This window comes from Suricata suricatta, chromosome 7, assembly GCF_006229205.1.
Source record: "Suricata suricatta isolate VVHF042 chromosome 7, meerkat_22Aug2017_6uvM2_HiC, whole genome shotgun sequence".
NCBI classification, from domain to species: Eukaryota; Metazoa; Chordata; class Mammalia; order Carnivora; family Herpestidae; genus Suricata; species Suricata suricatta.
The window spans coordinates 20,382,581-20,398,344 of NC_043706.1; the positions used below are offsets into that span (position 1 = coordinate 20,382,581).

General features: G+C 40.0%; 1 protein-coding gene across 1 annotated transcript in view; it reads right to left on the bottom strand.

Annotated features, from left to right (window-relative positions):
- Positions 1-15,764, bottom strand: part of BMP6 (bone morphogenetic protein 6) — a 60,008-nt gene that overhangs the window by 28,762 nt on the left and 15,482 nt on the right. The window contains exon 5 of the mRNA XM_029943142.1: positions 2,752-2,944. Coding sequence (XP_029799002.1) covers positions 2,752-2,944 — 193 coding nt within the window. The remainder of the gene's footprint in view (positions 1-2,751; positions 2,945-15,764) is intronic.

A 15,764-nucleotide genomic window follows, 5' to 3' on the forward strand; every position in this document is an offset into this window, starting at 1 on the left:
AACATTGGTTAAATTAAGCTAATACATCAAGTTCTACAAATTTCATCCAAACACAGATCATACCAGTAAGTCTCTTCACAAGCCTGGAGGATCGTTTTTGGCCAGGACACCCCGAGACGGTACAGATGGGGAGATCAAACCTTCCCCAGGAGGAGTCCTGCAGTTCAATCTGGAGGTTTCTGGAAGAACATGATGAGACAGCAGGAGGCCCGGGCTCCTGGCCCACCGATAAGAAAAGAAAATCTCCTCTTGGCCAACCTGGAGCCCTTCGAAAGCCTGAAATTCTCCCAAACCTCTCCATATTTCCCCTTTCCTATGCACAGAAGTTAAATACATCCGACCGCCAAATACTCCCATCCTAGAAGGCAGAGAAATTACAACTTTGCTTTGACACAGTCATCAAAGTTGGGACCATTTGGGATTTTGTTTTCCAAACTCGCTGCTGGCCTCAAGAAACTATGACACCACCACCTTAAGCACAAGGCAGCTGTTCATTTTTGGCGAGAGTTCAGTATAAACCTTACACATGGTCTGCTAGCTCTATTTGTGAAACAATAATAATTTTGAAAAATCCCATAGTTACAAAAATCCCAATCTAGTGTTTTTGCTATAAGGATTTCCTGCAGAACAGATGTATTCCAAACAAATGCCTGAGCCAGAAAGGTACTAGTAGGTTATTTTTTTTAATGTTTATTTATTTTTTGAGAGAGAGAGAGAGAGAGAGAGAGAGAGAGAGAGAGAGAGGGAGAGAGAGAAAGTGAGCATGAGCCAGGGAGGGGCAGAGAGAGAGAGAGAGAGAAGAAGACACAGAATCCAAAGCAGGGTCCAGGCTCTGAGCTGTCAGCACAGAGCCCAACACGGGGCTTGAGCTCATGAACCGCAAGGTCATGACTGGAGCTGAAGTCAGGCACTTAACTGACTGAGCCACCAGGCGCTGGTACTAGTAGGTTATTTCTGCCAGATAAACACAGTGGACAAATAAAAAATAGGCAGATTGAAAATCAATAGCTAAAGTGGCCCAAAGAATCACCACTGAGTATAAATTCTCTCTGAAACATCAAAAGACAAAAGTCTACACACCAATAACTTATTATTTTGAAAGAGACCCTCCCTTAACAGTTATTAATTATGTTTTTATTTAGAAGTGAAAATCAGACATCAGAAAACTTTCCCCTCATTCTGAAATTTTGGTTTGTAACCAGACACCACAATAGCTCTATTTTACTTATTATATAACTATGCCACCTAAGAACTCACATTCAACCATCAGTGCATATATTCCACACCATGACGTGTCCCCAAAACCTGGCATGGGTCTTTTGTTCTTCTCTGTTTCCCTCATTACAGACTTGAAAATGCACAAGGGCCAAATGTTGGCAGTGCTGTCAAAGTAAACCTTCTATGGGGCAAGTTAAGGCTCGTTACTTTAGTGTGCCTATTTGTAGCAGACTCACACACAGATCCCTAAGTCCAGGAGAAACCAAAGCCATCCCTAACCCTTCGGACATTCTTGAGAACTCAACAGACAACCAGGGCCTAAAGAGCCAGAATCTAGACTTCGTATATGAAACCAACACTGGCAAATCCCTTACGGAGTTTGCAGATGTGGGGCTCCTTCCCTCTCTGCATTCTCTTTTTTTATTTTTTTTATGTTTTATTTCTTTTGGAGAGAGAGATCTTGAGTGGGAGAAGGGTGGGGGGGTGGGGAAGGCACAGAATCGGAAGGAGGCTCCAGACTCTGAGCTGTCAGCACAGAGCTTGATGTGGGGCTCGAACTCACAAGCTGTGAGATCATGACCTGAGCCGAAGTCGGATGCTTAATCGACTGAGACACCCAGGCGCCCCCATTCTCTTTCATTTTTATCTGCCTATTTACCATATAATTGCCAGGCTCTCACACCACATGCTGCATTTCCACATCATGAGGAAGTATGCAGTGGTGCTAATCTGTGCATCAGGCCCACCAGTCTCGCTGGACTACCAAACTGACTGCCCCTCCAAATGCTAAGCACAAGTCAAGGTCGCTGGCTTGCTTTCTGTGTGCTATAGGATTGAACTGGCTGCTGTAACACTTCTCTCTTGGCCCATCTAATTCCCCAGAAACCACTCTGTGGAAGTTTTCCTTTATTGGTAGGCAGCCCTGAGAACATGCTCTGTTGAAATTCTTTTGTAAAAACAGCCTGGCCTCATTTCAAAAAACAAGAATATTACAGATAATGGGTTGGGGGGGTGGTGAATGGGGAACATCTATTGTTGCCCTGTATCCAAATGAGAAGAGATATATTTGAGACACACACATACTCAAAGATATATCATGTGGATGTACACATAATATGCAAACACACAGCTTTCTATTCACTTGAATTAGTATCATTTGCCGGCATCCTTATATGACTGTCACGTGTGAATCTATTTCAGCCACCCTCACTCATCATTCAAAGCAGGCACTGAGAAACAATGGGATACATTTTTTGCCCAATGAGGCACATGTTCTCTGATCACAAAGAATGCTTAGTAAAGACCATCCACTGGCTCGCTTAGGAACGGAAAGCTATCTGGAAAAATCTTCATTTTAAGAACAAAAAGTCTCCCTGCTGGCCAAACACTACCATTCAGAGCACTTCCCTCACCGCGCTCATGGGCTGCCCCTGAACTCCACACCACATTCCACAGACACACTCAGGGTCGGGCGATGGCAGGGTGAGAACTGGGGGCCGGCCCCACCCTTTGGGGCTCCTTGAGCCTTCATACCTGTGCTGATGCTCCTGCAAGACTTGATAAATGCTGATAAGAAAAGTTTGGTTTTTAAAACTCCCCACAACACAGTCCTTGTAGATTCGGAATTCTGCAGCCGTCACCGCCTCACCCTCAGGAATCTGGGATAAGTTGAACTTGAACTCTTTGTGGTATCGCTGGCCAGGGGAGAACTCCTTCTCGTGCTCCACTATAAGATTAAACAAGAGAGAGTGACAGCTATTGTTACTTGACTAAGTGCCACAGGCTCACCTCAAGAAAGCCGCCCCGTTTTCATTCATAAGTGGATTACCGGTTACCAATGGCTTAAGAGAGGGGATGGAGGGGGTGGGGTGGTAGCAAGAACCAACAGTGTCTGACCTGTTTCAGAGGCTGAGATTAAAATCCCTCATTTGACCCAAGGATTAAATAAAACTCTTAGATTCTACTTGGTGTAAATACTTTAAATACTTGGTTGAAGTACGTTGCATTCAAGCAAGTTATTTTAAACTCTTGGCTTTGGGTGTCCTTATCCATGAAGATAAGAATTAACAGGGCTTCCCAAGGAAGTTGTGAGAATGGAGAAACTGAATATGAATACACCCGGGGACCTGGGCCCCGGTCACCCCAACTCAGCCCCCTTTCCTTCCTGCTGCCTGGGTTCCTCAGGCTGGTTCACTGGTCACCACCACGCAGTTGATGAGACCAAGGGTAGCCCTGAGCTGACCTCTGGGAGGGGTCCTGATAGTGGGGAGGACGGAGCAGGGCTCTGACCTCAGCCTGAAGCTCAGAGTTTGCCTGTGGCTCTGTGGAAGTATTTGTTGACGGGGTTGGGGTAAAGCCTAAAAGAAAATGCCCTCCCTTGCCAGGAAGAGACGAAGGGCAGCAGGAACCTGAGGCAAGGGCCCCTCCACTTAATCTGTGTGTACGACCCACGTGTGAGGACAGACGCATGGAAGCAAACTGCCAATGCCATAGCTTGCTATTTTCTAAGGCTTTTCTAAAAACTGGGAAAGATTTGAATCTGAATGTTTTTATTTTTTAAAACATGTCTTTTTTTTTTTTTTTTTAGTTTATTTATTTTGAGAAAGAGAGAGAAAGCACTAGAGCAGGGGAGGGGCAGGGAGAGAGAGTACCAAACAGGGTCGCACTGTCAGCGCAGAGCCCGACATGGGGCTCGATCTCACAAACCATGAGATCATCACCTGAGCTGAAATCAAGAGTCAGACGCTTAACCGACTGAGCCACCCAGGCACCCTTGATTTTTTTTTAAATAACATCTTTCCCCTGCATGAAGATAAATTATGGAAAACTATAACCACTGATTATAATTTTTCAGAGTCAGGCTCCAGTGGTCTATATAAAGTCCTGTGAAAAGAAATGGTATCAACCTCAGATGCTTAACTCATAAACGTTGTTTGAAAAAAAAACAAAAAGGGAGGGGTCTACTTCCCCCCATAAATCCTTGACTCTTTTCTCCGGGGTTTGGAAACACTTCTGTCCTACTGTTCCTTTTAGACTTTTTTCTTAACGGCAACCGCAGTGAAATCTCATGAGCAAATTAATCCTTTATGGCAGAGTTTTCCCAGGGCTGTGGGTAGGAAAAAAAATCAAATTATTTGCCACCTCCAACTGCCCATTTTCTCCCACATGTGTTGGAGATTTAGCTTCTTTAAACAAAACAAAACAAAAAGCCAATAACTCTTTATAAGAACCTAAGACCTCAATGGCATTTGCGGAAGCGAAGGAAAGCCATGTATAGGTTGAAGGTTTTAAATAAAGAAATTCTGTAACTGCCATGTTGAGTTTGCTAAAACCTTTTAGATTCAAGTTATCTCTTTATTTGGGGAGTGGTACAAAAAATAAGCTTTGGCTTGTGTAAGAGCTTGATGTAAAAAATAAAAAAACAAGGTCTAACCACAAAGTAAATGATGGTTCAGTCCCAACAAGAGAACAGGTTTTCTAATTTAGTGGCTAAGCATGAAAAGCAATCTTGTTGGTGAGTTCAGCTAAGGACACCCATACATGAGGGTATATCACTTTTCCCTAAAACTGATCTGCCTTTTAAGTGTGATATGTTATCATTGGTGGTTAAAAAGTGAATCAAATCTGATTTCCCAAAGAGACGTTATAACAAAAACAGTCACATAGCTCTTCTATAGGGCCTTTTGGGTGCTTAAATTTAATATCAATAAATAAAAATATACTGTTAAGATTCATTTGAAAGAAAGCATAAGAATTCCTCAAAGAAGTCTTTTAACTGCTATTAATATAATTAGAAAAATTAATGGGTGTGATACAAGATATAAGAGAGCAACTTCAGACATTTCAGTTATAAGGAGTGAACAGAAATTTCAATAAGTCAGAAATGTGGTAGCTAGTTCTGGGCAAGTCCTTCACCCCCAGTCAGCCACAGTTCCTTGCATTCAGACTACTGGGTGGTCACCCTCCTCGGGGGTGAACTCCGTGACCTTCCCTGAACCTATTAGGTACAGCAACAGTGCTGCTGAGTGACTTGCAAGCTTTGAACTTCCTTCCACTTAGGTTTCCTGGAATGCTTATCTGGGGGGCAAGATGGTTACTGTGTAAGAAGCCCAAGTACCCTAGAGACCTCCATACTGTGAGGAAGCCCAAGCTAACCATCTGGAGAGACTGTATGGTACATGAAGAGACAGATGGAGAGAGAGAGGGAAGAGTCCAGTCAGTCTCTGACCACCTCAGCTGAGGCACCACACATGTTATAAAGACGCCATCTTAGATGCCCAATCCAGGGGAGACTTTGGAGGACTCCAACCCCAACCAGCATCTGTCTATACCTGCATGAGTGACCTTGAGCAAGAATCACCCAGTTGAACTGGGTCATTTTACAAGACTGTGGGAAATAATAGCACGTTGTTTTAAGCCACTGTGACCTGGGGTGGTTTGTTACACAGTGATAGGAAATGAACACAAGAATAGGGAGGCCAAGAAGGATAAGAGAGAGAAGGGGAAGTCTGGGAGAAACCGCATGCAATTCTTATGGATTTCAAAGTGCTGGGAAACAGTATGCAGGGCTGAGCAGAAATCCTGGCAAATGCTCACAGAAAAACATGAAGAGTTAAAAAAATCTAAAAATGAGAAAACAGGGGTGCCTGGGTGGCTCAGTCGGTTGAACATCTGACTCTTGATTTCGGCTCATGTCATGATCCCAGTCATGAGATTGAGCTTCTCATCTGGCTCCATGCTTAAGATACTCTCTCTCTCTCTCTCTCTCTCTCCCTCCCTCCCTCTCTTCCATCTTCTCCATTTGAGCATGCTTGCTCACTTACACTCTAGAAATAAAAAATAAAAATAAGAAGAAAACAGAAGTATAGTTCAAAGTCTTCACCTTATTACAATATGAATTAGAACTCATTGCCTTAGATGTGCATTTTCCCAGTTCACTATTGAGCCAACATTACCTTGAAGCACTCTGAACTTTCTTCCGCCTTTCCTTTATTCCTTCGTTGAGGAGATGATTCAGAAATCTGATGGCCCCACCTCATTTTCGGCCCTCTCACTCAAACCCTTTACTCCACTGTCTTCGGAACCTCTCTTTAACCCTCTTGGCTAAACTGTGTACCGCCTTCTTCCTTCTCCCCATGACTCCTCGCAGCCACGAGTCATTGGAGTTGGCCTGGAACGCCTTTCCCCCCAGTCTTTTGTCTATAACTGAATTTACATAGTGTGTGCCCTAAAGTCTCCTAGGGATACAAGAAATATGTGCAGTTAGGTCACTGCTCACACATGCCTCTGAAGACCACAGTGGTAAAACTGTAATGTTTCCAGCAAGCTTAGTGTTCCAAGCTCTAGGATTCTGTACTCCTTAAGTATCAGAAAACTCAAGAAACATGAGAGGTAATGAAAGGGAGAGGGCTGAGTTCCGAACTCCACACTCAAGACTGTTTTGTAGCCCCTAGCCTTTTGGCGTTTCAATGGTGGTGCCAGACGTGCTATATGATTAAGTAGTAGCTAAGAGTGTTGATGAAGTGTCATTCTGCCAAACTGGTTTTGAATTCTAGCTCCCCTTTTCCTGACTTACGGGATTCTGAGCAAGATACTAGCCAAAATTTGTTATCAGTTAAGTGAGAATAATTTCTGAAGATTAAGTGAGACTAATCTTTACAAAATAGTCGGTGGTAAAGTGAGTACTTAATAAATGTTAACTGTAATGATTATTAGCTGATGCTTGAGGATCCAGCTCTACCAACGTATAGTATGTCTTTACTGAGTAATTAAAATTTATTCAGGAGTTTTTAGATAAGGCTGATCAATGGTTCCTCTTTTTAATTTGGAAGAGATGCATTCTTTGTAAAGGGCCGGAAGTAAAATCACTACATTGAGTATCATCAGTCTTGGCGTTTGGCTAATGAATATAGTTTTGTGTTGTCTGAGGTGATAACGCCTAGAATTTTTTATTTCAAGGACTAAGGAAAATATTTTTTAATAGTAAGGACCTTCTACAAGGTCATTTCCTTTTTCTATTTGCTGTCTGTGAAGACAGCAGAACAAACAAAACAACAAACTGCATCCTTTTAACTTGATGATCATTTCTAAAGGGTCTTTTAACTCCAAGTAAAATGGAAAGGACATCATTGAAGAACATATACAATCCCATATAGCACTTGACATTTCAGACCAGCACCAGACCTTCGACCAACACGTATGAACTGCATCCCTAAGGAGTAAAAGTTCCTAGTTGAGGATTAAAAATGTAAGTTATGTAATACTATATATAAAAAAGGATAGATACAACTTATGAAGGTAGTGCAGCATCCTAATAAAGCACTGAGGAAACAGCCCCCCACTGGCACATGACCAATTCTGTGGCACTCCTCCCTGGTGCCAAGCCCCACACCCACCAAAAGGTATCTAGAATCATGAATAATGTCCAGCACCTTCTTGCCTTTTAAAACCAACAGTTTCACTACATATGTATCACTAAATCAGAGTGTTTTTCTTTTTTCCCTTAAAGTCTGTCAGAGACATAATGGAAATTTTATAGGCGCACATGGAAAATCCAGGCACAGTCACAGCTAAGAGTGAAGGCGGTCCAAGCAGATGGCCATACTGCCTGCCTGTCAGCTGGTGGGGAGGTGAAGTCCCATGGGTGTGGCATGCCTGCTCTGGAGGCGATGGGTGACTAATGATTCTTCTTCTTCGGCTCTGCCTTGTATAAATCCACTAAAAACACGGACATTTTCTTAACAGGACTTGGCAAGGATGTGGAGAAAGTTAGAACCCTTGCGCTTGGCTGGTGGGAACGTCAGATGGGGCAGCTGCTGTGGGAAACAGTTTGGCAAGTCCTCAGACACACACAGAATTACCATATGATCCGGCAACCCCACTTTTAGGTATAGACGTGTGTCCATGAGAATTGAAAACAGGGACTTGAAAAGATATCTATCTGTACACCCACGTTCATAGCAAGATTCACAGTAGCCAAAAAGCACAAGCGACCCAAGTGTTCACGGACGGATGAAAGGGTAGACAACATGGTAGAGACATGCAGTGGAATATTATTCAGCTTTAAAACGGAAGAAAATTCTGACATAGGCTACGCCATGGATAAACCCTGAGGACACTGACACAAAGTGAAATAAGCCAGTCACAAGAAGACAAATGTATGCACTTACATGCATGTCATATTCATAGAGCCAGAATGCAAGAGTGGTAGTTTCTGGGGGCTGGGGTGGGAGGGGAGAGGGGAGTTAGTGTCTAGGGGGGACAGAGTTTCAGCTTAGGCAGATGGTAACATTCTGGAGATGGATGGTGGTGATGGTTGCACAAGAGTGTGAATGTACTTAAGGCTCAAGTTGTACACTTAAAAATGGTGAAAGTGGTAGACTTTATATTTATGGGTATTTTACCACAAAAAAACACTAAAAATGGGCATTTTCTTATACAATCACAATGCATGATCATACCCAAGTTAAACAATTCACTTTCTGTTTTGTTTTTTTTTAAGAAAAAGAGAAAGAGTGCCAGTGGGGGAGGGGAAGAGAGAGATGGAGAGAGAGAATCCCAACTATTATTGCAGGGCCTGATTCAGGGCTCGATCTCACGAACTGTGAGATCATGACCTGAGCTGAACTCAAGAGTTGGACACTCGACTGACTCAACCACCCAGGTGTCCCAGCTGTTGTGTTCTAATACCCAATCCCTAAGCAAACTTCCTCAGGCACTTCTAAAAAACTATGTTTCTGCACTTGGTTCATTGAAATCAGGAGACAAACAGGGTCTACTCATTACACTCCGTTGTTCTGTCTCCTAAGTCTCTTCCAAATTTAGCAAACCAGAAACAGAAAGAACTCCACTAATCTGATCGTGAATCTATATAAAAAAACCTACAGTGAACAACATTCTCAATGGTGATACACGCAGACCACTTCCTTTACAATCAGGAAGAAGACAAAGGTGCCCATTTTCAGTCTGGGGGCCCAGTTCAGTATTGTAGAGACTAAATAATAGGAAAGGAAGAGTCCTATTACGAACGGTTGGACCTAAGAGGAAAGCGGACCACTTCCTTGACTGTCTCAGTGAGTTAAAGCTCCTCTAACAAAAACACTGCAGACCAGGGGGCTGAAACAATAAATATCCATTTCTCACAGAGATTTGGGTGTCAGCATGGGTGGGTTCTTGGTGAGGGCCCTCTTTCCCTTCTTCCTGGTTAGATCGTCGCTTAGCCTGTCTTGGTGCATGCACATAGAGCAACATAGTGTGATATCCAGTCTCTTCCTCTTCTTTTCTTCTAAGTTTGTTTGAGAGAGAAAGTGGGGAAGGGGCAGAAAGAGAAAGGGAGAGAGACAGAATCTCAAGCAGGCTCTGCAAGGTCAGTGCAGAGGTTCATTGCCGGGCTCAAACCCATGAACTCTAAGATCATGACCCAAGCCAAAGTCAGATGCTTAACCAACAAAGCCTCCCAGGCACCCCCAGTCTCCTCTTCTTGTAAGGAGACTAATCTCATCATGGCGGGTCCACCCTCATGACCTCATCTAGACCTAATTATCTCCCAAGGGTCCACTCCTAACACCACCTCATTAGGGATTAGGGCTTCATCTGTATGAATTTTAGGGGACACAAACACACATCCATAACACTGACATTAAAGGTTGTTTGTTACTTGTTCACATCATTTGTTCTGTTACTTTTCTGACTTACAGTTTGGGATTTTTGCATTTGTGTTCATAAGTGACACTAGTGATGGGCTCATCTAATGTTGTTTGGTTTCAAGTTATACTTGCTCTTGGAATCAGTTGGCAAATGTTCCCTCTCTTTCTTTTCAGGGAATGATCTCTTCCTTCAAAGTCTGGCAAACTTATATAAAATCATCTGATCCTGGTGCTTTCATTTGGGAAAAATTTTTAATTATTTTTCTTTAAGCATATAGAAATACTTGAGTTATCTATTTCTTTTGAATTCATTATGCATTTTCTAGAGGTCTGGCAAGTGGGGCACAATTTATCAAATATATTGCCATAAAAATTTCCATTTATATTTTTGAGAAAGAGACTGAGCATGAGTAGGAGAGGGGAAGAGAGAGAGAGGGAGACAGAGAATGCCAAGCAGGCTCCAGGTTCTAAGCTATCAGCACAGAGTCTGATGTGGGACTTGGACTCAAAAACTGTGAGATCATAACCTGAGCCAAAGTCGGATGCTCAACTGACTGAGCCCCCCAGGCGCCCCTCCATAACATTTTTCACAGTATTCTCATTATTTAATCTCCAGTCTATCTACAGCTTCTTCATTCCAATATTGTTTATTTGCGAATTCCCTTTTTCTGGGTTTGTCTTACTGGAGGCCAATTTTTTTTCCTCACTATTGCTTAATTTGATTGTAATATTGATTTTTTCCTTCTGACATGTCGAAAGCACAGAACTCTTTATTGCTTCTCACAAATAAGGAGACAGGGAGCTAGCTCTCAAGACAATACATTTTCTGAATCACATCCTATGTCTGAATTGTTTCAATTAATTGTCTAGAGAAAAATAAAGACACAACCTTTTTCAAGTGGAAATAGAAAAGGAAGAGGGGAGAGTGAGTGGGAAAAGAATAGAGCAATCTTTCTAAAGAGTAGTCACATAATTATGATTTTCTCACCATCTGGACTCACTGGTTAATTTGCCATGGCTTAGTTAAGGCAAAATTACACTCAACCCATAATAAATACAATTCCAAATGCTTCATGCTTCCGCTTATGGTCCCACACAACACCTGAAATTTTTTAAATTAAAAAACCCCAAAAATTTGCCATTCCATTGACTATTGTGAACAATTGTTTATGCTATGGCACAAGTTTTTTTCACTTTAGGTGACATGGACCATTCCGGCTGGTCTTTCAAGACTTAGTACAATAGCCTTCTGACTTTTAAGATGCAAGCATTCATCCTGAAACAGTAATAGAGACATTGATCTGGGCTCTCCAACTCACTTTTTAACCACAATGAGTTAACAGACTTTATTCCTTGGGGTGCACCAAATATTTCTAAATATTTGTTTCTATTAATGTTCTACTAGAATCACAAATATCAAAAAGAATCTATTTTCCTGGCCGACATCTTTTGTTCTAAACTGATTTTTCTAAATTTTTATTTATTTGAGTGAGAGAGAGCAAGCGAGCACAGGAGCAGGTAAGGGGCAGAGAGAGGGAGAGAGAGGATCTCCATCAGGCTCCTCACTGTCAGCGCAGAGCCTGACATGGGGCTCGACCCCAAGAACCATGAGATCATGACCTAAGCCAAAATCAAGAGTCCAAGACTCAACCAATTGAGCCATTGAGGCCCCCTAACTTTTCTAAACTTTCACTTTTATTTTAAATAGTTATGGACTCACTAGTAGTTTTAAAAATAGCAGAAAGGGTGAAACAAAAAAATAATCAAAAGATCCCCTGTGACGTTTTCCATAACTGAATAACATTAACAAAACCAGGAAACTGACATTGACATAATACCTTGACTAGACCATAGACCCTACTTTGATTTCACCAATTTTTACATCCATTTTTTTGGTGTGTGTTTATGTGTGTGTGTACACATATAATTCTATGACATCACATGTATCGATTCCTAGAACTGCTACTAGAATCTAGACACAGAACTATTCTGTCCCTGCAAAGTGAATCCCTGGAGCTGCCCTTTTAATTCAAATGGCGTTTTAAGACTAGATCAAACACATGTACTATAAACAGCTTTAGGACCAACACTAGCACGTACATATCATCATTGGTAATACGGGTTAACCACCTCATTTTTTACCTTTAAAAACATTTTAAAAACATTTCCATACCAAAATACAGATGTTCACATCACTTTAGTTTGGGAAGACGATCAATAGAAACAACTATACATGTCTTCCCATGGAAAAAAGTTGCAGACTTCTGCTAACATGAGGAAATACACTCAGGCACTTAAGTCAATAAACATATGTCATGAGGAAAGATTTAAACTTAATACTTGCAGCCTTGCTGGAGTTCCATCAATATTGAATAACCACATTTTTGTCCACTTATAAGGACTGCTATAAAGAAGCAATCAGACATTTAATAAAAATTGATATATACATGTATTTTTTCACTATTAAAAATTTAACATCTTTAGTGAAAACACATAGATAGGACAGCCTAAAAGAATACTCTCCCATATCTCTGATTAAAAAAAATATTCAGGGGTGCCTGGGTGGCTCAGTCAGTTGAGCATCTGGCTTCAGCTTGTGGTTCGTGGGTTCAAGCCTGGCATCAGGCTCTGTGCTGACAGTTAGCTCAGAGCCTGGAGCCTGTCTTTGGATTCTGTGTCTCCCTCTCTCTCTGACCCTCCCCTGCTCATGCTGCCTGTCTGTCTGTCTCTCTCAAAAATAAAACATTTAAAAAAATATTTTAAAAAATTCAATTTACTTAAACTAAAAACAAGAAAAACAAAAACACAGTTCACCCATTTCTCCCACCCTCCAACCGCCTGCCTCTTACAATCGCCAATCTGTTTTCTGTATCCGTGTGTCTGGTTTGTTTTGTTGTGGTTCAGATTCCACAAAGAAGAGAGATCATATGGTATTTGTCTCTTATTTCACTTTGAGGTCTATCCATGTTGTTGCAAATGGCTCAATTCTTTTATATGGTTCAACAATATTTCACTATGTGTAGGTATATATGCATATATTATATATATTATATATAATTATATATATATTACAATTTCTTTGTCCATTGATGGACATTTAAGTTGTTCCCATGTTTTGGCTATTGTAAATAATGCTGCAATAAACATGGGGGTGTGTACATTTCTATTTTGTGTTTTCATTTTATTTGGATACACAGAGGTGGAATGGCTGGATCATATGGTATTTCTATTTTTAATTTTTCGAGGAGTTTCCATACTGTTTCCCACAATGGCTGTACCAATTTACATTCCCACCAACAGTGCACAAGGGTTCCCTTTTCTCCACATCCTCACCGACACTTCCTATTTCTTGTCTTTCTGATACTAGTCAGTTGAACAGGTGTGAGGTGGTATCTCACCATGATTCTGATTTGCATTTTCCTGAGGATTAGTAATGTTGGACATCTTTCCATGTGCCTGTTGGCCATCTGTAGTATTGGTTTAGGGAAAATGTGTATTCAGATATGCCCATATTTTTATGAGATTGTTTTTTTGCTATTGAGTTGTAGGAGCTCTTTGTATATTTTGGATACTAGCTCCTTATCAGATATATAGCTTGCAAACATTCTCCCATTTAGTACCTTGCCTTTTCATCTTGTTGATGGTTTCCTTCACTGTGCAGAAGCTTCACTTTTCAGTTTGGTGTAGTGCCACCAGTTTTGCTTTTCTTGTTTTTGGTATCAAGATTCCAAAAATTATCGCCAAAGCTAATGTCAAGGATGCCTATGTTTTCCTTCAGGAGTTTTACAGTTTCAGGTCTCATATTTAAGACTTTAATCCATTTTAAGTTAATTTTTGTGCACAGTGTAAGACAGTGGTCAAATTTAATTCTTCTGCATGTGGCTGTCCAGTTTTACCATTTATTGAAGAGACTGTCCTTTCTCCATTGTATGTTCTTGGCTCTTTTGTTACAAACTGACTATAGATATGTGAGTTTGTTTCTGGAATTTCTATTCTGTTCCATTAATATATGTATCTGTTTTTACGGCAATACTGTTTACTATAAATTTATAATGTACTTTGAAATCAGGGAGCATATTGCTATTCTGTTATTTCTCAAAATTGCTTTGGCTATTTGGGTCTTTTGTAGTTCCAGATAAATTTTAGGATACTTTGTTCTATTTCTGTGAAAAATACTATTGAAATTTTGACAGAAATTGTACTTAATCTTTACATTGCTTTGGGTAGTATGGACATTTTAACAATTCTTCCAATCCATGAGCATGGAATACCTTTCCATTTATTTGTGTCTTCTTCAATTTATTTCATTAATGTTTTATAATTTTTAATATAGAGATATCTGAGCTCATTGGTTAAGTTTATTTCTAGATATTTTATTTTTATCCCTGGTTATCAAAATTTTAATTATGATCAAGAAAATTAATGTGTTTTTTAAAATATAAACATGTTACATTAATTTCAGGTGTACAATACAGTGATTCATTTATGGTGATAGCGATTTATAGGTTATGCTGTGCTATTTTATTCTCTTAATGTAATTGTAAATGGAATTGTTTTCTTAATTTCTAATAACATAGCATAAATAAATGCAACAGATTTTTGCATATTGATTTGGTATCCTGAAACTTTACTGACTTGATTTATTCTAATACTTTTTAATGACAGCATTAAGGTTTTTTATATACAACATATCTTCTGCAAATTGACAGTTTTACTTCTTCCTTTTGGATGCCTTTTCTTTTTCTTGCCTAATTTCTCTGGCTAGGATTTCCAATATTATGTTGAATAAAAGTGGCAAAAATGGACAATCTGGTCTTGTTCCTAATCTCAGAGAAAAAGCTTTCAGCTTTTCACCATTGAGTATGATGTTATTAGCTCTGGGCTTGTCATATATGGCCTTTATTATATTGAGGTACATTCCCTCTATCCTGCTTTTTTGAGAATTTTTATCATAAGTAGATGTTGGTTTCTGCCAGATTCTTTTTCTGCATCTGTCGAGATGATCATACAGTTTTTATCCTTTATTTTGTTAAACACATTGACAGATTTGCAAATGTTGAATCATTCTAACATCTCTGGAATGAATCTCACTTGATCATGATGGCACCTTTCTTTTGGCACCTCTTACACCCTTCATCTATTTCACCAATCCCCCAAGTCCCTCCCCTCTGGTAACTACCAGTTTGTTTTCTGTAATTATTAATTTGTTTCTATTCTTGTTCATTTGTTTAGATTTCACATACAAGTGAACTCATATATTTATCTTTGTCTGGCTTATTTCATTTAGCATAATATCCTCTGGGTCCATCCACCTTGTTGCAAATGACAAGATCTCATTTTTTATGGCTAAGTAATATTCTACTATGTATATATACAATATCAAGGTTTATCGATGGACACTTAGATTGTTTCCATATCTTTACTATTGTAAATAATGCCACAATAAATATAGAGGTGCATATCTTTTCAAATTAGTGTTTTTGTTTTCTTTGGGTAAATACCAAGTAGTGAAATCAGTACAAGATTATATGGTAGTTCTATTTTGAATTTTTTGTTTTCTCCATATTGTTTTCTGTAACGGTTCCACCAATTAACATTGGCCTATGATCCTTTCAATGTGTTGCTGAATTTAGTTCGCTAATTTTCTGTTGAGGATTTTTGCATCTGTGTTCATCAGGGATATTGGGCACACTTCATTATTTCCAGAACATTAGTTCTAGAAAATTCTTTGGCTTTAGCTCATTGATTAGACACTCTTCCATTCTTTCTAGTATCTCCTTCAAGAATGACAATTAGATGTGTATCAGACTTTCATTCTAATTTCCACTGCTCTTAACTGTTTTATGTTATTTATCTCCTTGTCTCTTGGCTAGAAATTTTTTTTTAGATTTATCTATACGT